The 23889-nt window shown below is 42.5% G+C and overlaps 1 protein-coding gene and 1 pseudogene across 1 annotated transcript; one reads left to right on the top strand and one right to left on the bottom strand.

The window, feature by feature from the left end:
* Window positions 1-6770: 6770 nt before the first annotated feature.
* LOC127040874 (olfactory receptor 5V1-like) lies at window positions 6771-7557 on the bottom strand (annotated as a pseudogene).
* Window positions 7558-17374: 9817 nt separating this feature from the next.
* On the top strand, window positions 17375-18337 carry LOC127040873 (olfactory receptor 14A16-like). The gene has a single exon (XM_050935429.1). It carries the CDS (start codon window positions 17381-17383, stop codon window positions 18335-18337), a length of 957 nt encoding a protein of 318 aa, XP_050791386.1. The 5' UTR covers window positions 17375-17380.
* The last annotated feature ends 5552 nt before the right edge of the window (window positions 18338-23889 follow it).

The raw sequence follows: 23889 nt of genomic DNA, 5'->3' as shown, positions 1-23889 counted from the left end.
GATCTATTGTTAAGCATTTTAGCATGTATGTAGGGTCTTGTATTGCTTTATGTTCTCTTTTTAAGGCTTTCCCCTTAAGAATAAATGTATTTTCTTAGAAAGAGCTGTGTTGTAATTTATGTATTCTGGTAATTAGGTTATTACAGTAGAACCTCAGAGTTACAAACACCAGAGTTACGAACTGATCAGTCAACCACACACCGCATTTGTAACTGGAAGTACACAATCAGGCAGCAGGAAAGACAAAACAAACAAACAAGTAATAATAAAATAAATGCTTGTAATTTAAACACAGTTTTCCATACCCCACATTCTACATAAGGATGAATTAATTTGTGACAAAGTTTCTGGACTACAAGCAGTAGGTGGCTGATCTAGGAAGAGAAATGAAGAGTTGTGATTCTCAGACCTATGTCTTAACCACAAGACAGCCATCCCTTGCTGGAAAACACATTAAGCATGTATTTCTGCCCTGTCTGCTGTTCTGTTGCAGAAGATGATAATTAGAGCTCAGTGAACCACTGATTTTTCAAATAAGCCTGATCACTAGCTGTAAAGTCATTCTCACTGGCTTTTCCTAGCCCAGTGACTTATTGTCTTTCATGATGAGAATGAATAGTCATTTGTCCAGAAAGCAAGTCCAAGGATGATAGTTAAGATGAACTCTTTGACTGTAGCAGATATAATTTAAAATCCATATTTTATTGGCTATTCATTATTTATGCCAGATGGAACCACTTCAACAGGATAGAGAGCGAGAGAGCTTGTGCAGAGAGTATTTCATAGGCCCGTGAACTTGTTTCTAATGTTAGTGTGGGAAACTAAAGACTTTTCCCCCATCAGGCAGGAGGGAAATTGATTATGGGTCTTTAACGTCTCCCCCTCCCAGAGTGTGCCTTCGCCATTGGGTTAAATGTTATAAATGGGACAGATTGCTGCCCATAATCTAAGTCCAAATATTGACTGGAAAAAATATTGAGCTAACTTGACTTAAATTCATGAATCCCTTTGAGCTGACCAAATGAAGTATTCATCAAAAAAAAAGTTTGCCCAGCTGTAAATGACAATGCCAAGCAGAGGTAGGGCAGGAGGAGGTCAGCATGAGGGATCAGATAGAATGGTTTGGAGAGCTGCAGCATCTGAACTGCTACTGGAGGTACATAGCCAGGACCTCCACAGAATTCCTAGTTCTGCTGGCAGGATATCTTAGGGCAGGAGAAAAGTAGAAGAATCAGAATTTTAGTTCCAGTTTAGCTGTGTCTGTACACCCCATATGGCACTGCACTAGGAGAAAGCAGGAAGATAGAGTGGGAGGTCAGGTCATGAGAGGTAAGGGGACACTTAACCAGTTAAAAGGAGAGCTGGGAGTTATGATTTTATTTATTTATCTATTTATTTTACAAAGAACAGGGACCAAAAATTTGAAGGAAGATCAAAAATACCAGGGAGGCTCAATGAGATTTTATTTTTTAATTCATTTTTGTCAAACTTTGGTGGTAAATATGTTTATGCATATAAATGTATTTCTGTCTGGGGCAAGGGAGGCCCATGTGACTCTCTCTAGGCTGAGAGTTGCAAAGTTGCCTAGTGTTTTTGAGTGCTCATTTCCTATTCCTTTTAATTCATTCATTTCTTTGGGTGGAGGAGGGAAATCGGATCTCACTGGCTTTGAAAATTTTGGACATATATCATGCATTTTATATATCTTTATCAATATCTATATTGATATCGGTAGCAATACAGAAATAGATATTTTAAAATTGCTTTGACCCTGCAAAAGTGTATGGACAAGCAGAAAATTTCACATAGTAGGACTCATAGACTCATAGACTCATAGGTCAGAAGGGACCAATCTGATCATCTAGTCTGACCTCCTGCACAAGGCAGGCCACAGAACCCCACCCATCCAATTTTATACAACCCCTATCCCAGGACCGAGTTATTGAAATCCTCAAAAATGGTTTGAAGACCTCAAGCTGCAGAGACACCACCAGCAAGCGACCCGTGCCCCACGCTGCAGGGGAAGGCGAAAAACCTCCAGGGCACCTGCCAATCCGCCCTGGAGGAAAATTCCTTCCCGACCCCAAATATGGCGATCAGCTAAACCCTGAGCATGTGGGCAAGAGTCACCAGCCAGCACCCAAGAAGGAGTTCTCCGCAGCAACTCAGTACCCATCGCATGCAACATCTCCCCGCAGACCATTGAGCAGACCTGTCTGGTGGTAATTCAAGATCAATTGCCCAAATTAACGATCCTATCATAACATCCCCTCCATATACTTATCAAGCTTTGTCTTAAAGCCAGGAAAGTCTTTTGCCCCTATTACTTCCCTCGGAAGGCTATTCCAGAACTTCACTCCCCTAATGGTCAGAAACCTTCGTCTAATTTCAAGTCTAAACTTCCTAATATCCAGTTTATACCCATTCGTCCTCGTGGCTACATTAGTACTAAACTTAAATAATTCCTCTCCCTCCCTAACGTTAACCCCCTTGATATATTTATATAGGGCGAGCATATCCCCCCTCAGCCTTCTTTTGGCCAGGCTAAACAAGCCAAGCTCTTTGAGTCTCCTTTCATAGGTCAGTTTTTCCATTCCTCGGATCATCCTCGTAGCCCGTCTCTGAACCTGTTCCAGTTTGAATTCATCCTTCTTGAACATGGGACACCAGAACTGCACACAGTATTCCAGATGGGGTCTCACCAACGCCGTATACAACGGTACTAACACCTCCTTATCCTTGCAGGAAATACCCCGCCTGATGCATCCCAAAATCGCATTTGCTTTTTTAACAGCCGTATCACATTGGCGACTCATAGTCATCCTGCTATCAACCAGTACCCCAAGGTCCTTCTCTTCCTCCGTCGCTTCCAACTGATGCGCCCCCAACGTATATCCAAAATTCTTATTATTAATTCCTAAATGCATGACCTTGCACTTTTCACTATTGTATTTCATCCTATTTCTATTACTCCAGTTTACAAGGTGGTTCAGATCTTCTTGAATAGTATCCCTGTCCTTCTCCGTGTTAGCAATACCCCCCAGCTTCGTGTCATCCGCGAACTTTATTAGCACATTCCCGCTCTTTGTGCCAAGGTCAGTAATAAAAAGGTTAAATAAGATCGGTCCCAAAACCGATCCTTGAGGGACTCCACTGGTGACCTCCTTCCAGTCTGACAGTTCACCTTTCAATACGACCCTCTGGAGTCTCCCCTTTAACCAGTTCCTTATCCACCTTACAACTTTCATATTCACTCCCAGCTTTTCCAATTTAACTAACAGCTCCCCGTGCGGAACCGTGTCGAACGCCTTACTGAAATCTAGGTAAATTATATCTACCGCATTTCCTTTATCTAAGTAATCCGTCACCTTCTCAAAGAAGGAGATCAGATTGGTTTGGCACGATCTACCTTTAGTAAATCCGTGTTGCAATTCGTCCCAATTACCATTGACCTCTATGTCCTTAACTACTTTCTCCCTTAAAATTTTTTCCAAGACCTTACATACTACAGATGTCAAGCTAACAGGCCTATAATTACCCGGATCACTCTTTTTCCCTTTCTTAAAAATAGGAACTACATTAGCAATCCTCCAGTCATACGGCACAACACCCGAGATTATCGATTGCTTAAAAATTCTCGCTAACGGGCTCGCAATTTCACGCGCCAGTTCCTTTAATATCCTCGGGTGGAGATTGTCCGGGCCCTCCGACTTCGACCCATCGAGCTGTTCAAGTACGGCCTCTACCTCAGTTGCAGTAATATCCACTTCCATATCCACATTCCTGTTTATCATCCCTCCATCATCGCAAGGTTCCTCACTAGTCTTATTAAAAACCGAGGCAAAGTACTTGTTTAGATGTTGGGCCATGCCTAGGTTATCCTTAACCTCCATTCCATCCTCAGTGTATAGCGGCCCCACTTCTTCTTTCTTTGTTTTCTTCTTATTTATGTGGCTGTAGAACCTTTTACTATTGGTTTTGATTCCCTTTGCAAGTTCCATTTCAATGCGGCTTTTAGCCTTCCTCACTTTATCCCTACATGTTCTGACCTCAGCAAGGTAGCTTTCTTTACTGATCCTGCCTTCCTTCCACTCCCTGTAAGCTTTCTGCTTTTGTCTAATCCCCTCTCTGAGTTGCTTGCTCATCCAGTTTGGCCTGCAACTCCTGCCCATGGTTCTTTTCCCCTTTCTCGGGATGCAGGCTTCCGACAGTCTCCGCAGCTGTGACTTAAAGTAATTCCAGGCCTCCTCCACATTTAAATCCACTAATTCCTCCGTCCAATCCACTTCCCTAACTAATTTCCTTAACTCTTTAAAATTAGCCCTCGAGAAGTCAAAAACCCTAATCGCAGATCTACATTTGTTTATCCTTCCATCTAGTTTGAACTGAATCAGCTCATGATCACTCGAACCAAGGTTGTCCCCTACCACCATTTCTTCTACGAGGTCCTCACTGCTCACCAACACCAAGTCTAAAATGGCATCCCCTCTCGTAGGTGCTTCAACTACTTGATGAAGAAATCCATCCGCTATCACATCCAGAAAAATCTGACCCCTATTATTTGTGCAAGTACTCGTCCTCCAGTCTATATCCGGGAAGTTGAAGTCCCCCATAATCACACATTTCCCCTTTGTGTTTACTTCATTAAAGACATTAAAGAGGTCTCTATCCATATCCCAATCCGATCCCGGCGGTCTGTAGCACACCCCAAGCACTATCTCAGGGGAAACTCTAGTTGCTTTTTTACCCAGCGTGATTTTTGCCCAGACGGACTCCGTCTTATCCATTCCATCGCATCTTATTTCGCTACATTTAATTTCATCATTGATGTACAAGGCTACTCCCCCACCTTTGCCTTTCTTCCTGTCTATTCTGAACAGCACATAGCCTTCAATACCCATGCTCCAGTCATGAGTACTATTCCACCAGGTTTCGGTAATCCCTATAATATCCGGCTTCACTTCCCGCACGAGTAACTCCAGTTCCTCCATCTTGTTACCTAGGCTCCTCGCATTAGTGTACAAACCTTTTAATTTTCGGCGTTTGGCGTCAGTGACATTCTTTCCCCCGTCGTGCACAAACTGTCTGCCACCAGCATCACCCGTTACTCTGGTTTCTACTCCACTATTCCTCCTTGGATCAAATCTTGGGGCCGCAAGGGTATCCCTGCTCACTTTGTTTACTTCCCTCTCCAGGGTATGTTCTGGCGTGGAGATCTCCCGAACATCTCCCAACCATCTCCCCCAACTTTCTAGTTTAAAGCCCTCTTGATGAGGTCGGCGAGCCTCCATCCTAGAATCCTATTTCCCTCCTTGCTGAGATGAAGTCCATCCTGAGCAAACAGTCGTCTATCCGTAAATGCGTCCCAGTGACTGTACATCCCAAAGCCCTCCTTATAACACCACTCCCTGAGCCATCTGTTGATCGCCATAATCTTGTCCCTCCTTCGTCGCCCCGCTCTAGGAACCGGCAGAATCCCACTGAAGATCACCTGAGCCTCGATGTCTTTAAGCCTCTTCCCCAGTCTGAAATAGTCCTCCTTGATACAGTCCAGTGAGTAACTAGCCGTATCGTTCGTTCCCACATGAAGGATAATCAACGGATTTTTTCCCGCTCCCGCTAAGATCGTATTCAGGCTCAAGTCCACATCCTGTATCTTAGCCCCCGGCAGACAGCACACTCTTCTGTTCTCCCGATCCGGTCTAGTTACAGGCCTGTCTACTCTTCTCAGTAGAGAGTCTCCAATCACGTAGACTTGCCTTTTCCTGGTGACAATGCGATTCTCCGGTCTATCCCCCACAGCAGCTGGCCGTGATTCCTCCCGATTTGTATTTGACCTCACAATCCTCCTAGGGCTCGTACTTGATGTTGCCTCCACTGACTGCTCCCCTCCATCTGCAGGACTAGCTGCTTGCCTCTTCTTCCTTGCCGTTACTCCTTCAGCAGCCCGCTGTGTTCCATCTTCATTTCCCAACTCAGTAAACCTATTCCTGAGTTCTATTTGTCCATCGCTGGCCCGTCTTATCCTCTGTCTGGTTCTCCTAGTGACATGCTTCCACCGTCCACTTTCCTCACCCAGCAGTCCCTCCTCAGAGTCCTTAGGTCCTGCTTTTGTCCGCTCGCCTGAGCTTGTCCCCTGTGCCTCATCATGTCTGTGTTCCATCATCTGCTCAAATCCCCTTCTAAACTCAGCCAGAGTTTCCACTTGCATCTCCAGTCCCCTTACCTTTTCCTCCAGCAGCTCTATCAGACGACATTTCATGCAGATGACACTGAGACTCCCAACCCTCCGCAAACTTTCATTTTTTGTCTACCTCGTTAAAGATCTGCATAGAATACTGCTCAATGAAAGTTCTCCATTAACTGTGGAGGCAACATTTTTCTCCTACTTTTCAGAAGTGTAATTGACAACAGAGGAGTCTAATCAGTGGAGAAAGAACAACATTGGCTTCAGTGGGAGTGGACAAGACCCAGAACCACTCAAAAGAGGTTAAGCTTCTTGCAGAATTTGAGCACTAGTGTTCATGTACAGATGAATGAACCAGAGTGCTGAAATGTGTCTGGAAAAAATACCACTTTTCATAAATAATGTCTCTTACAGTATTAAATGTTATTTAAATAAATGTCTGTCAAATGTGTGAAAGATGAGTTCTCAAAAAGTAGCAAAGAAAGAAAGAAAGAAAGAAAGATCATATATGGTCAATGAAGGGTAAATGTGTGCTCACGTACTCAGATGGGCCATATTTTACAGAACTTATATCAATTCATCTCTATTTTACAATCTGTGGAAACATATTCTTTAAGCTTCTATGTCTGCTTCTGAAAGCAGCTAGTATAAGAATAGGTCTTGTCAGGGATTCATTGACCTCCTTGTTTCTCAATCTGTAGATGGCAGGATTCATCATGGGAGTAAGGGATGCGTAGAAGAGAAGAAATATTTTGTGTAAGACCTTAGGAGTGTTAGCTGTTGGAAACACAAAGATAGTTATCCCGGTCCAAAAGAAAACTGTAAGCACAATGAGGTGAGAAGAGCAGTGGAAAAGGCCTTTTGTCTCCCTGTGTTGGAAGGGCATCTCAGGATAGTGGTGATGATACAAATGCAGGCTGTCAGGGTCAGTAGAAATGGTACACGTGCCCCTGTGGCAGCAATAGTAAATGTCACCAGTTGCAGAGTCTGGATGTCTCCACAGGACAGCTTTATCATGGATGAAAAATCACAAAAGAAACGATCGATTTCTTTGGAATCACAGAACATTAATTAGAACAGGAAATTATTTACTGTGGTGCAGCCCAGAAAGCTGCTTATCCAGCATCCTACCGCCAGCTGGAAACAAACACTTAAATTCATCACAGCAGCATAACTCAGTGGAGTGCGTATCGCTAAATACTAATCATAAGACATTGCCATGAGCAGCAGAGGTTCTGTAGCTGACAGGATGCCAAACAATGTAATTGCAAAATGCAGCCCTTAACAGAAATGGTTCTGTCCTCTGTCAGGAGACTCGTCAGCAGTCTGGGCAGGAGGGTTGAGGTGCGGCAGATCTCCATGAAGTACATGGGGATGTGAAGTTACTGATCGAGTGCAACTAGTGCAATGCTGAGGATGTTCCCAGCCACAGTCACAACATAGCTCATTAAAAACAGCAGGAAGAGAAGGGCTGCAGGTCAAGGACTGTCCCAAATCTTAAGAGGAGGAATTCCAGGATGGTCATTTGATTTCTCCCTTCCGCTTTCTCCATAATATGTATCTAGAAACAGAAACCCATTCAATATTGATGGAGCATATGCAGTCAGGTTTTGCTTTTAGATACACTGGAAGAAACCTGGAGTAAGTGACCTCAAACCACTGCATCTCTCTACTGGAAGAATAAAGTTGTCAATAAACAGGGGAAGACTCAGATCATTAAAAACAACAAAAAGGAATTAGCCTTTAAGCTTCCACTGCACTCCTTGTTTTTGTGGATATAGATTTTTAACACATCTACCCTCAGATACTTGACCTCGGAACAGACAAAAGACTTTTTCCCCTTTCAGATTTTGAAGTGTTTTGTTCCTTTATTGGTCTGGTCAGGTGTCAGTTAGGTTATGTGAGCTTCTTAACCCTTTTCAGGTAAAAGAAGAATTAACTCTTAGCTGTATGTTTATACAGTGATTTTGATATATTGTTGCAACTTCTTTTTCTTAATGAGTGGGTATCAAAAGTGAGTTATGGGCACTATAAGGGAGTTATAGTGATGTGCTCTTGACACTGATATTGTCTTGATATCTATTAATACAAACCTTTGCACCCATGTGGAAATATCATACATTTTTATGGAACAGGGCACAGGCTCAGATTTCTGTTCAAGCATGATCCATTGTAGAATCTTGTCATAGCTGGTGAAAGACACCGAGTAACATTGGGGTCAAATGCTGACCCAGATTACCTATGCCTCTCTCAAAGTCCTTGAAAATCACCTGGTATTAACAACTGTATCAATTAGTGATAATGGTCTTTCCTACCACTACCTGCCCTCTCTACTCTTCTCTTGGCAGGCAAAGTAATTGAACAGGTAAAAGGAGAATCAGAGGGATGGACATTGACATGGAAGAGATCTCATGGTCTATCAGTAGTGATTAAGTGCACTGAGACCTGATCATGGAATCAGGACCTCTTTGTTCCATTTTTAGCTCTGACACTGACTTTCTGTTTGACCTGCTGCAAGTCATATCAATTCTCTGGGCCAGAGTAGGCAATTTTGATCATCTAGTCTGACCTCCTGCATAACACAGGCTATAACATCCAGCTGAACTATAATCATGCTTAGAATGACATTCAGTCCCAGATTTTACAAGATATTTAGGTGCCTAAAGATATAGATAGGTACTTAGTGTTTTTATAAAAAGTGCCTAGATGTCTACCTCCCATTAAAATCAAGCCATATAGACATGTTAGAAAAGCCCACCAAGCAGTTATCTGCTTCTTTGAGCATCTAAACATCTTTGAAAATGTGGCCTATGTGCTTAAAAAGTACCTACCAAAATGGGACTCCCACTCTTGTTCAGTGTCTCTAGTTATTCCTGTAATAGAAATCATAAATAAATAGCAATTTTAATCCATAAGAACAGCCATGCTGGGTCAGACCAGAAGTCCACCTAGCCCAGTATCCTGTCTTCTGACACTGGCCAATGCCATGTGCTTCAAAGGGAATGAACAGAACAGGTAATCATTGAGTGATCCATCCCGTCGCCCATTCCCAGCTTCTGGCAAACAAAGGCTAGGAACACCATCTCTCCCATACTAGCTAATAACCATGAATGGACCTATCCTCCATGAACTTATCTATTCTTTTTTGAACCCTGTTATAGTCTTGGACTTCACAACATTCTCTGGCAAAGAATTTCCTAGGTTGACTGTGGGTTGTGTGAAGAAATATTTCATAAGAAAATAAGAACATAAGTATGGCCCTACTGGGGCACCTCAAACGTCCTTCTAACCCAGTATCTTGTCTAGCCCAGTATGCAGTGGCCAGTGCCAGGTGACTCAGAGGGAATGAACAGTGGAGGTAATCATCAAGTGATCCATCCCTGTTGTTCGTTCCCAGCTTCTGGCAAACAGAGGTTAGGGACACCATTCCTGTCCATCCTGGCTAATAGCCATGGATGAAATTATCCTACATGAATTAATCAAGTTCTTTTTTGACCCCTGTTATGGTTGTGGCCTTCACGATATCCTTTGGAAAGGTGTTCCACAGGTTGACAGTGTGTTGTGTGAAGAAATATTTACACATGCTGCCTATTAATTTCATTTGGTGACCATTAGTTCTTGTGTTATGAGAAGTAGTAAACAACACTTCCTTAGCAGGGCAAAGGGATAGCTCAGTGGTTTGAGCATTGGCTTGTTAAACCCAGGCTTATGAGTTCACTTCTTAAGGGGCCATTTGGAGAACTGGGGTAAAAATCTAGGGATTGGTCCTGCTTTGAGCAGGGGGTTGGACTAGATGATCTTCTGAGGTCCTTTCTAACCCTAATATTCTATGATCTACTTTCCCTACTCCAGTAATGAGATGATATAGTGGGACAGTCATGGAGCTAAGAATAACTCAGACCTCTTTTTTTTAAAAATGGCATCACATTACTTATGCGCCAATCATTTGGTACAGACGCTGATTTAAATGATACGTTACATAATACAGTTAGTAGTTCTGCACTTTCATATCTGAGTGCCTTCTGAACTCTTTTGTGAGTATCATCTGATCCTAGTGACTTATTACTGTTTAGTTTATCAATTTGTTCCAAAACCTCCTCTAAGGACACCTCCATCTGGGACAGTTCCTCAGATTTGTCACCTAAAAAGAATGGCTCATGTTGGGGAATCTCCCTGACATCCTCATCCGTGAAGATCGATACAAAGAATTCATTTAGTTTCTCCACAGTGGCCTCATCCTCCTTGAGTGCTACTTTAGCACTGTGTTTTCGGTGGTCCCACTGCTTGTTTAACAGGCTTTAAAAAATTGGTCCAGAAGGGTATTAGCTCCCAGTTCCCAACTCTTGTCAGAGACTCCACTAGAGACTTTGCTATGGCTACTGATTTTATTTGCAAGGTTCCCAGATAGTGTGGAGATGGGTAGCGGGTACATCACAGATAGATAGATAGCTAGATTAGATAGATAGATAGATTCAAATCTTAATTACATTGATATATATATAGTATCTGTGTAATAATTACATTTTTTCCTGAGGTATGTTTGTCCAGATTTTTACTAGTGTTAATTATACAATGAATATTGTCATCAGATGATTATATTTATAAAGGAACAGAGAATGAAATTGCTAACAAAGGAGAAATGTGGACATTTTATTCTTGCTGAATAACTTCCAATTTATCAGCTTACTCAGTGCTGCTTTCACTTCCTTGTTCCTCATGCTGCAGATGATGGGATTCATCCCTGGAGACAACACAGAATAGATAACACCCACCATGAGATCCAGACTTGAGGTTGAGCTGGAGGTGAAAGTTGAGCTGGAGGTGGGCAGAAGTGGAAGTGAAAAGTAACAAGGAGATCACAGTGAGGTGAGGCAGGCAGGTGGAGAAGGCATTATGCCGGCCCTGCTCAGAAGGGATTCTCAGCGCTCTGGTGAAGATCTGAACATATGTCACAGTTATGAAAATGAAGCGGCATGAGACTGTGGCTACACCAAAGATGAGAGCCCCAACTTCACTGAGGTACAAGTTGGAGCAGGCGAGCTTGAGGAGCTGGGAGATGTCACAGAAGAACTGATCTATTGCATTGCCTCCACAGAAGGATATTGCAAACGTGTTCCTGGTGTGCAGGGCAGAGTAGAGAATCCCATTGATCCAGGCACTGGCTGCCATTTGGACACAAGCTCTCCTGTTCATCACCCTCTCATAGTGCAGCAGTTGGCAGATGGAGACATATTGGTCATATGCCATGACTGTGAGAAGGCAAAATTTGCTGAAGCAAAGAATATGAAAAAAAAAAATAAAAATAAAACAAAAAAGAAGATTTGGGCAATGCATCCAGAATAAGAAATCACCCTGGTATTCATGAGGTAATTGGCCATGGATTTGGGGATGGTGACAGAGATGGAGCCACGGTCTGGTATGTACAGATTCACCAGGAAGAAGTATATGAGGGTGTGAAGATGGTGATCCAGGGCTAAAACTGTGATGATGAGAAGATTCCCCAGCAGAGCTGCCAGGTAAATCACCAGGAACACCACAAAGTGCAAAATCTGCGGCTCCCGAACACCAGAGAATCCCAGGAGAAGGAACTGGTCACGGTGGTTTGGCTGGACATTTTCTTCCTCAGCACGTTGTGTGATGGTTGTGGAGGGAATGAAAAGGGTTATGGTCAGGATTACAGCAACAGAGGAAATGGCCCTGTTTCCCCTTTCCCTAATATCTCATTGTATGAGTGTCAGAGGTGCCCAGCACTTGTCACTTATAATGACTAAGAGACATTTACTAATAAAGAAAAAATGTTTCCCCAAAAACTCCTTTTATGCCATACCTATTCAAATAGACACATTTAAAACAGAATAAAAATTAATAAATAATGGGAAAAGAACATCTGAATGGGAAAGAACAGTCATTTCTATTTCAAAAGCCCATACACCAACCTTGTCTCTCACGGGTCAGTGTGTGTGCAAGCTGTGATTTCCTGTATTCTCCCCCAGGGTGGAGGTTGAGCTGGAGGAACATAAGAATGGCCCTGCTGGGTCAGAGCAAAGGTCCATCTAGCCCAGTATCCTGTCTATCAACAGTGGCCAGTGCTAGGTGCCCCAGAGGGAATGAACAGAACAGGGAATCATCAAGTGATCCATCCCCTGTCGCCCAGCTTCTTGCAAACAGAGGCTAGGGACACTGTTCCTACCCACCCTGGCTAATAGCCATTGGCAGACCAATCCTCTATGAATTTATCTAGTTCTTTTTTAACCATGTACAACAGCCCCTGATGCCACATGGAATGTATGTGGGGCTGTGTAGGAAGGTCCTAGAATTCAGTTCTCTACAGGCTGCAGAAGGAGGCGAGCACAGGACTACTGAACCTCAAGGTCAACAAGAGTCTGCATCATGACTGTGTGCTGCTTAAGAAGCACTAGCATCTCCTGCTGCATGTCTCTCTCCTTTTTTCAGCATCTTTCTCCTTTCCACTCTTTCCCTGGCCATGCTGTCTGTGATCCTCCAAGCCCTGTGCTCAGCATTCAAAGCTGCAGAGGCTTACAGGGTCTCCTGTGACATGTTATCTTGCATCCTCTTCCTTTTCCTCCTTATCTGGCTAAGCCACTCCACTGGTGTGGATGGAGAGGCCCTCAAGGCCACATTGCCAGCTGCAAAAGGTACAGTGCACAGAGGTATTATTGTCTGAGTGTAATCATGAAATAAATGGAAACTTCGTATACTGAATTCTCTTCCCTTGATCCACACAGGGTTCAAGCACTACATTCTCAGTTCTCCTTGGAATTCATAGACCACGGCAGCAATCTCAGCCAGGGAGAGGATGGCCCTGGGGTGAGGGAAGGAATTGCGGAAATAAGGGGGGATATCTCACAGGCCTCAGTATATGCACTTAAGGCAATTGAACTGAATGCTGGCACTGTTTTCAACAGGCACTGGGGATTTTAGCAGATGTCTTACTTCTGAGAGCAACGGAGGCTAAAAGGGAACAGATCCTGCAGGCATCTGGCTATAGACCAGGGCCATATGCTGCTAGCCTATGTACTTCAATGGTGCCTGCTGAATTAATCGCTCAGTGTTAGAACATCTAAGGGCCAGATTTTTAATGGTATTTAGGTGTCTAGGAGGATTTTCAAAAGCCTTTAGGCACTTAATTCCCACTGACATCAAAGGGTGTTTTGAAGATCCCATTAGGTGCCTAAATACCTTAAAAAACAGACAGTGATTCCTTCTGTGAATCTAGCCCGGATCTCTGAAATCCCCTATGAGGCTTTGTCAATATCATCCCAGAAAACTAGACTGAGATTCAGAACCACTATTTCTGAGCCCTTCCAGACATTGAGGGCTTTGTAAACAGCATCCATACCCAGAAATGGATTCTACAAACGGCTCTGTCTCTTTAAAATGAGCCAAAAACAGATCACAGGACTGTGGGTCATAGTGGCCTTCAGAAATGGACTGAGATCCTTGTGCAGTTTCTAGAAGACATGTCCCCACCACACAAACATCAACATCACTGGAACTGTATTTGCACCCTTGAGTTACATCACTATGGAGGTGTCCAGGAGTACAGGGAAAGGAATCCTCCATCATATATAGCAAAGTTCCCTCCAGGGCAGAGTAGAAGCACATTTCCAGGGAGTGGTGAGTGAGAGAAAATTGCCCAGCTGCTACCTTCACTTCTATATATACTACTAAAAAATATCCGACTTCAGAACCTTGGGTGAATCATCTGGCCACTTAGGACTAGGGCAATGCAAATAAAACTAGGATACAAGGAGACAAGACAGAAATTTCCGTGCATTAATGCTGGAATATTCAAAGGGGTGTAGGGGAGATAGGTGTCTAACTGCCCTTGTGCAGTCAATGGGAGATGGGCACCTAATTCCATGAAGCAACTCTGAATATCCCAGTCACAGCTCAAAGCCTGGAGCAAGAGTTCACTGTATCATTTGTGCCATATTCTGCAGCACTCACAGCCCTTTGTTTCTGCTCTCATTGCACAGGATGTGGCAGAGTAGGTTACAGGTCTCTTCTCAGGCCCAAGCCCATCCTTGGTACTTCAACATGGAGCTTAGTGGATTTGTGCCCAGGATTAATTTGGCCCATTCTCAGGGGCTTGTTTTCTGCTCTTTCTTCTGCTAATGCCCACTGGGGATAATCACAGCTCTGTGTTCCTCATGGGGGTTTCCTGCGAAATTCCCCACTCAGTCTGATTACTTTGGTTGCTATCTGTATCTGAATCCCTGGGCTGATGATATGTTTCTTGCACATGATGCAGAATCTTAACACTGTGGGAGGGCCTGAGAATAGACTGTGACTCAGCAAGGTGTCTTTAGAGAGCAGGACAGTCCTTGGCCTTAGCCCCCACTGGACATTTGAAAGGACAGGAGGATACAGATCACACCTATTTCCATGTGAATTCTAGAGACATTTTACCACAGGAGGGAACAGGTTGGCTGGGGAGACAAGAGATGAAGCAGCTGCTTTCACCTCTAAGTCCCCTGTTTACACCAATCCCCACTGAACAGTGGCCAAGGGGTTGATCCACAAAAGGATTTAGGTGTCTAAGTCCAAAATTAACATCTTGAAAACCTCTTCTGAGCTGTTGCTTAACCGGGTAGGCACCTGCATTTCCTTGCATGAAGTCCCTAATAGTCTCAGACTGTAGTGGTTTGCAGATGGTGACTTATCAGTTGTATAAATCCAAAGTTTGCTCCATTAAGCAACTTTGGACATCATAGATTTAATGTTTCTGAAGTTCAAGGAAGGCCAGACCTTAGAATGTAACAAGGTAGACACAAGGCCAGGATTACAAAGGGGTTTAGGCACATTACTATTCTAATAGGTTCCCAGTGGTATTTACAAAAGCACCTAAGCAGGTTAGGCACCTAACTCCCATTGAAAGTCTATGGGATTTAGACTTTTGGCTTACTTAGGAGTTTTGATAAATCCCACTAGGCACTTGGCTTTATCTGTAAGTTCCTAAATCCTTTTGCGGCTCTAGCCAATAGATTACACAGAAGCTGGACTGCGATCAGGAAACTCTGGGGGAGATTCTAGGGACTGTGCTGTGCTGGAATTAAATTACCCAGGATAATAATGATAGATTTTGGATATAAAATTGATGAATTCATGAACTTTTGCCTCTGGGCCTCTGCTTCTGAGCTGTGCAGGGCTCCAGGGAATGAGTCCCTCCAGCTCTTGCAAATTAGACGTGGATAAATCACCTTCCTGCAGTGTTGCTTGTCTAATACCGGTGACGATCAAAGCCGGCTACACACAGCTCATCTGCAGAGCGCAACAGTCAGTTCTGTCTCAAAAGCCATGTTTATTCTACGAGGGCTATAACAGCATAGCTACATCATGGTAGATGTGCCAGAGGAACTCTGTAGTTTAGCCACAGCCTGAAGTGATGGAAAGAGTGGTTATGTAGGAATATCACCTCCCTGAATTATGGGAGTTGGATCATCACACATATTTTTTCCATTGATTTTGCTCCATCTACACCAGGAGTGAAAGTAGTATAGCTACACCACTCTGGAGTGTGAATGTATAGTCTTGAGTGGTATAACTATGCTGATCTAAGTTTCAGGTGTTGAGCAGGTAAGAGTGAGGGGTTGGAAAGATTCTTAGGCAGTTGTGCCTTTGCCATCAAGACATCACAGTGGTGGGGGAAATTAGATAGATAGATAGATAGATAGATAGATAGATAGATATTGACCAAAGAATCCAGGCTGTGGATGACAGAATGCGTCGGAATTTGGGAAAAAGTCTACAAATTCCAACACAGTAAGTTTGCTACTTCAGTTAAATATTGTTGGGAATTAATATAGAGGGGAAATTTAAGAACATAAATATGAATTGTAATCTGAACTCTTTAAAGATTTTTACTATCAGTTTAATCAAATGTCTGGTCAGAATTTTTCTCCCTTCTGGAAAATGCTGATTTTTTCTTTAAAAAAAAAAAACAAAAAAAAAATGATTTTTTTTAGCCAGTTGTGGACAATCAAACTTTTAAGATGAAAAATATATTTTTAGTAGTAAAACACACATTCTTTAGGTGAAAAAAAGCCAAATTTCCATAAAAAATATCAACAGACAATTTGCAATGAGCCTTAAACTTTAAAGAAATGCTGTGGACATTAATACTGCCTAATTTCAAATGACTTCATTCTATTGCAACCTTGTTCGCATTTCTGTTTCAAAGTGTAACAGCAATAGACTCTGGGTGTTGGTGGGCAGGATTGAATTTAGGATATCTGGAGCTAACTCCACGAGCTAAAGGCCACAAACCCCTTAGCTAAGGCTGTAGAGCATACTTGTTAAGGTCTAAGATGGTCTCGGTACCACTTTTGTAACCCACATCCAGGAGGACTGTGGGTTACAAAAGCAATAATTACACACAGATAAAACTTGAAAGGGGAAAAAAAGGCACAGAAAGGTCAAAGTGACTGGCCCAAGGTCAGAGAGCAGGCCAGTGACAGAGCCAAACATAGAACCTAAGTGTACTGATGGCCTGCAAGCCACACAGCACAGACCTAAATTCACAGAAGTGAACACCACCACCCAGGAGCTACCGATTCTCCAAGATCTTCATGCCATGCTGATGGAAGCACAGCTGGTATTCGGTACTGTAAATCAGTTTTTAATTGAGCAGCAGGCCATTGACATGCTGCTGTGGTGGAATCATGACAGACAAGCTGACATTTGGTGCGGGATGAGTCTATGGAGTGTAGCCTCAGAGAGTGGGAATGAGGCTATGTTGGCATATTCTAGTACTTCAGTTTCATGTCCAAGTTGTCAGCTGGCTATTTCTCAGAATAGAGGGACCATTGTTAGCAGTGTTGGGTTTAGGTTGTAATTTGTTCCAGCCTTTATACTACATTTCATCAAGCCAACTCTTGGGCCAGATCCTCCGATGGTGAAAAATGACCCAGCAACACTGGCAGAAATGCCAGTTTACACTGGTACGATAATGCACTTGACTAATGGTCTGATTGTCAGGGGAAAGGAGCATTCATCATGCCTGGTCATGGAACTGATGAGTGCAGTGCTCCTGTGACAGTCACATCATGAGATATTATTAAAGAATATCCTCAGCAGTTGAATATAGCTATAATGAAACACCGAATAAAATGATGACCATAGTCTTAATCCTTCCCTGCACAGGCAAGACACAATGAACTGAGGAAGAAAATGTCCAACCAAACCACAGTGACCGAGTTCCTTCTCCTGGGATTCTCTGACATTCGAGAGCTGCAGATTTTACATGTTGTGGTGTTTCTGGTGATTTACCTGGCAACCTTAATTGGGAATCTTCTCATCATCATAGCAGTAGCTCTTGACCCCCATCTTCACACCCCCATGTATTTTTTTCTGATTAATATTTCCATCCTAGACCTTGGATCCATCTCTGTCATTGTCCCCAAATCCATGGCCAACTCCTTATTGAACACTAGGTCCATTTCCTATGCTGGATGCGTTGCCCAAGTCTTTCTCTTTGTCTTCTTTGCAGCAGCCAATATGACTTTACTCACTGTCATGGCGTATGACCGATACATTGCCTTCTGCCAACCACTGCACTATGACAGAGTGATGAACAGGGATGCTTGTGTCCAAATGGCAGCCAGTGCCTGGATTACTGGTATTATCTACTCTGCCCTGCACACTGGGAACACCTTCAGGTTACCATTCTGCCAGTTGAATGTCATCAACCAGTTCTTCTGTGAAATCCCCCAGCTACTCCAGCTCGCTTGCTCTGATTCACACCTCAGTGAAGTTGGCATTCTTGTCTTTAGTGCATGCTTGATATTAAGCTGCTTTGCTTTAATAATTGCGTCATATGTTCACATCTTCATGACAGTGCTGAGAATCCCCTCTGAGCAGGGCCGACGTAAAGCCTTTTCCACCTGTCTCCCTCACCTCACTGTGGTCTCCTTGTTGTTTTGCACTGGCACCTTTGTCTACCTGAAACCCACCTCTAGCTCAGCATCAGGGATGGATCTCATGATGACTGTTCTGTATTCTGTAGTGCCTCCAACAATGAATCCAGTCATCTACAGCCTGAGGAATAAGGAGATCAAAGCTGCCCTGAGGAGGCTGAATGTGTGGACATTATTTACCAAGAACAATATGTTTGTCTTTCTCCCATAACTGTCATTTTACTGTGTTTCATTATAGCTACATTCAACAGATAGAAATATTCTTTCCATGGGAAAATCACCTGCGATGTGTTTATGTAGTGGTTAAAGTGCAGACGAACTCCACTGAAGTCAGTGGAGTTACTGTAGAATTAACCAGTGTAAATGAGGTCGGAACCTATCTATTAATCCATTTTAAGGATTTATATGGCTACCATCACTCCATCGTCAGAGCACCATACACAGTAAATCAGTAGCTACGACAAAGTCATTAGTCAACTTCATTTACTCTCTGGCTCATCTCTTCCTTTTTTGGGGGGAGGGGTAATATTTATGTTTGGGATAAGGGATGTTTTATTTGCTTGATTGCCTCTGTTTCTTGTTTTGTTTTGCTGGTTGTTTTGTTTTCTGTGAATTGCAGAAAGTGGGGTACCTTTGCTTAGACGCATGTGTCTTTTCCCCTTCCTCTTTATTGTTCTCTCCACGTACTGGGGGTGTCAGTATGTCATGCCTTTCATGGGAGGGGGCTCAACTTTTGATTCCCATGTTGATGAAGAGATGGGAAATAATTTCTGTCTGTGTAGGGATGGCTGAGTTTCTGCTCAAGTGATTATTTTAATGCTGATGGGATTTTAGTCTGTTTGTAGTGATGTGTCTGAGCACAGTTTTCTTTGTTTCTGCTGTGCTAAATAAATTATACTTTGGAAAAGACCAGCTGGTCACTCAACTTACGACTGGTCACAGCTCTGTGGGAAGAACTGCAGGACCCAAACCCAATCAGACTAGCTGAGAAATCATGGTTGGTGCACTTGGTGCTGTAGCTTGGGTCTCAGTGTAAAAGTAGGAGAATTACAAGTTTCCACCCTATGAAATGTTTAGGCATGAAGCACAAATCAGAAGATGTGCATTCAGAAAGACCAGAGAATCACAGAATCATAGGATTGTAGGACTGGAAGGAACCAAAAGAGGTCTTCTAGTCCAGTCCCCTGCACTCAAAGCAAGACTCAGTACTATTTAGACCATCCCTGACAGGTGATAGATGCAACTAGGCCTGTAACCATAACAACTAGGATTTAGCCATTTACTTTAAAGGGATCTGGATTTGGCCAAGGGTGTTTTAACCCACAAGGATCCAAAGGTGACAAAATGTGTCCTGGATCACAGAAGCTGGCTGCTTATTGTTACTGTTATTGTTACTATTATATTTGTGCATATAATGTAAGTGAGATTAAAGGAGAGTGTGACAGATAGATAGATAGATAGATAGATAGATAGATAGATAGATAGATAGATAGATAGATAGATAGATGAGCCATGTGCTTCAGCTTCTTTCCTGACTACCAAATACTGAGATCATGATTTTCTTAAAAGGATTAATGTCACCGTTATTCACCATAGAATTTCTGTGACCATTTCATGCACCAGTGCTCATTTACAGTCAGGTCTTGATTACTATTAAGTGTTTGAACTTTTAGCTGTTTCATCTCGTCACATTTTAACATGATCTGATTCTCTTTCCTGACCAGATACGTTGACAAATTATAATCCAGATTCTGGAAAATGGAAAGGCAGATTGTCAGTTGGTGTAAACTATAGAATCATAGAATATCAGAGTTGGAAGGGACCTCAGGAGGTCATCTAGTCAAACTACCTGCTCAAAGCAGGACCAATCCCCAACTAAATTATCCCAGCCAGGGCTTTGTCAAGCCTGACCTTAAAAACCTCTAAGGAAGGAGATTTCACCACCTCCCTAGGTAACCCATCCCAGTGCTTCATCACCCTCTTAGTGAAAAAGTTTTTCATAATATCCAACCTAAACTTCCCCCACTGCAACTTGAGACCATTACTCCTTGTTCTGTCATCTGCTACCACTGAGAACAATATAGATCCATCCTTTTTGGAACCTCCATTCAGGTAGCTGAAAGCAGCTATCAAATCCCCCCTCATTCTTCTCTTCTGCAGACTAAACAGTACCAGTTCCCTCAGCCTCTCCTCATAAAACATGTGCTCCAGCCCCATAATTACTTTTTATTGCCCTCTGCTGGACTCTTTCCATTTTCTCTACATACTTCTTGTAGTGTGGGGCCCTAAACTGGACACAGTACTCTAGATGAGGCTTCACAAATGCTGAAGAGAGGGGATGATCACATCCCACGATCTGCTGGCAATGCCCCTACTTATACAGCCCAAAATGTTGTTAGCCTTTTTGTCTGAACACACAGTGATTATGAAGTTAAAACTCATCTCCTTTAAATATTCTGATCTAAAGGCACTGATCTAGAAAAAGCAAGTTGTTGACTTTAAATGTGTGGGAAGTCCCATTGCAGGCTTAAAGATAAATTTATGAATGAGTGCTTTTCTGGATTTGGGCATATGAATAAAACTGTCAACTGGGTCTGTGGTAATTAGACATGAAACTCCTGTAGACTTCCACTGGGTGTTCAACACCCAACTTCCTTGGGCCTGTTGATGAATCCCATCCCAGTTCCTTCACATTCTCTGCTTCCTTGAACATTCATGTCTGCATTGGTAGAATATTCATGGAATGTAACCAAAAAGAGGCCATGACCTCACCTCAGTCAAAACTATTTTAAAAGTAACATTACTATGCACACATATATGGACTGTTGTATTCATTCAGTTCTTCAGATGAAAGTGGGTAGAAGCTCACTCAAGCATCCAGGAGACATAAATCAAGATGCAGCTTTTGTATACTTCTGTGCTATAATATATATTTCAGTAAATACTAATGTCCATTCATTGCCTACCAGGGCTAACTCCTGACTACACAAGAATAACATCTCCCAAAGCTAGGCCTTATTTTAACATCATGTTACAAAGTTTCTGCTCTCATCTAATAATTTACACCAGTGTAACCGGAATCTGCTGAGACAGGTGATCTAACAGCCGATGGCTCATTGACAGTTGAATTCTCTTCTTGTGCTACATTCCAATTCTTCTGACTTTAATGATGTGCTGTATGTCCCATGCATTTTTCCTAGCTTAGGAGAGGCCTAAAGACATGGACCTAGGCTTCCAAACTAACTTACTGCTTTATAAAAAGAGAGAAGTTAGTACTTTTTGATGGTTTCATGGTGGCCTTCAGAAATGGACTGGGGATCCTTGTCCAGTCCCTGCCACACAAACATCAACATCACTGGAATTATATTTGCACCACTGTGTTCTGTTACTATAGAGATGTCCAGGTACGGAGAAGGGAATCCTCTGTCATATCTGGAACGGGTCCTTCCAGGGCACAGTAGAAGCACATTTCTAGGGACTGCGGAGTGGCAGAAAACTGCTCAGCTGCCTTCTGGGCTTCTAAATATACTACAGAAAAATGTCAGACTTCAGACCCTTGGGCGAATCATCTGGCCACTCAGGGTTAGGGCAATGCAAAGACAAGTAGAATACAAGAGGACAAGACAGAAATCTCTGTTCATTAAGGCTGGTGTATTCAAAGGGGTATAAGATGTTTAATTCTCATTGACCAGTGAATATGAGTTGGGCACCTAATTCCATTAAGCCACTCTGGATATCCCAGTCACGGCTCACAGCTTAGAGCAAGACTTCACTGAATCATTTGTGTCACATTCTGCAGCCCCTTGTTTCTGCTCTAATTGCTCAGGATGCTGCTCAGAATGCTCAGGTCCAGCCACAGGACCAAGATCATTCCTGGTGCCTCTCCAATGAAATCAGCAGATTTGTACCCAAGATACATTGGGCCCATGCTGTTGAGCTGTTTTCTACTCACTCCCTTGCTAATGCCCACTGAGGACAACCACGGCTCTGTGTCCCTGATGGTGGGAGGCAGCCTCCTTCATAATTGTTAGCTCTGGAGTTAAAGCATTTACCCAGGAGGTGGGAGACTCAAATTCAATATCTTACGCAGCCTGGTGAAAGGCATTTGAACAATGGCTCTCCCCTCCAAGGAACTGTGATGTTATCTGATTAAAATACAACCATGTAAATCATTGTTGCTACCACTGTTATATAATTGCAACAAATCTTATACAAAGTGTGTCAAGTAAGGTGTCAATAGAAACACTATGATTTGCTGAATATGATTATGCAATTGGTATGCATGTCTCATTTTTGCATCTGAAGTTATGAGCTTTAGCTCTATTCTTGTATTTCAAATGTTTGCTTCTGGGTAGCACCCACAAGGTGTTTAGCGAACACATTGTGAATGAACTTTCCAAGTGAATGGCCCATTAAAGAACACTTAACTCCCAATGGAAGATGGCTACCTACACTTAATGGACTTTCCTGTTATGACTAAGTGAAATCGTGCGTGGACATGAAAGTCCATGTGACTTCAAACACCATCTTGTTACCTGTAATTTTCCACAGTGAGAACAATGGGTTTCCCTTCACTTGAGCGAAGCTGTAAAAGGTGCTGGAAACATCTCCATTTTGCCTTTTTCCTGCTCTAACCTCTGGACTATGAACGTATACTGAGAGCATTCTAACCAAGGGACAGAGGACTGAAGAATCCAGAGACTTAACAAACCAGCAGTTTATTCCATCACTGCTGCAAGCCTGAACCAAGAACTTTGCCATTACTGTATGTGAATGATTCCTTTAACCAGTTTTAACTCTCATCTTTCTTTCTTTCTTACTCAGCCATTACATTATTTTTTCTCTTGCTGCAGACAGCACTAATTTAAAAGGCTCACTGAGCTGCAGATGCAATGCAACATGGCATTTAAAAATATTTAATTCACATTGGCTGTGGAGCAGGTGTAAATTGGCTGTAGCTCCTATGGACCCTATGGGCCCTGCTGACAGCTCAACAGAGTTGTGTTAATTTCCCACTTCATTTTAAGTGGTCTCCTACATGTATGATTCCACTCTGTATAACAATTGGGGCTGTTGATTAATCACAATTAACTCATGATTAACTCAAAAAAATTAATCACAATTAAAAATTAATCATGATTAATCACAGTTTTAATCGCACTGTTAAACAACAGAATACCAACTGAAATTTATTATATATATTTGAATATTTTTCTAAGTTTTCAAATATATTGATTTCACTTACAACACACAATACGAAGTGTACAGGGCTCACTTTATATTCTTATTTTTATTACAAATATTTGCACTGTAAAAATTACAAACAAAAGAAGTGTTTTTTCAGTCCACTTCATACAACTACTATAGTGCAATCTCTTTATCACGAAAGTGCAACTTACAAATGTCGATTTTTTTGTTACATATCTTCATTCAAAAAGAAAACAATACAAAAATTTGGAGCCTGCAAGTCCACTAAATCCTACATCTCATTCATCCAATCACTAAGACAAACAAGTTTGTTCACATTTGCTGGAGATAACACTTCCCTCTTCTTGTTTACAATATCATTTGAAAGTGAGAACAGGTGTTCACATGGCAGTTTTGTAGCCAGCATTGCAAGGCATCTACATTCCAGATATTCTTAACATTCATGTCCCATCATGCTTCAGCCACCATTCCGTGCTGACATGCTTCCGTGCTGATGATGGATACTGCCCAATAATGATCCAAAACAGTGCAGAGTGACATTTTCATCATCTGAGT

This window comes from Gopherus flavomarginatus (genome assembly GCF_025201925.1).
Source record: "Gopherus flavomarginatus isolate rGopFla2 chromosome 11 unlocalized genomic scaffold, rGopFla2.mat.asm SUPER_11_unloc_1, whole genome shotgun sequence".
Classification (NCBI taxonomy): Eukaryota; Metazoa; Chordata; order Testudines; family Testudinidae; genus Gopherus; species Gopherus flavomarginatus.
This window is presented reverse-complemented; position numbering and strand designations above follow the sequence as displayed.

Excerpts from the sequence above, each read along its gene's own strand:
- LOC127040873 (XM_050935429.1), top strand. The coding sequence starts at position 17,381 with ATGTCCAACCAAACCACAGTGACCGAGTTCCTTCTCCTGGGATTCTCT.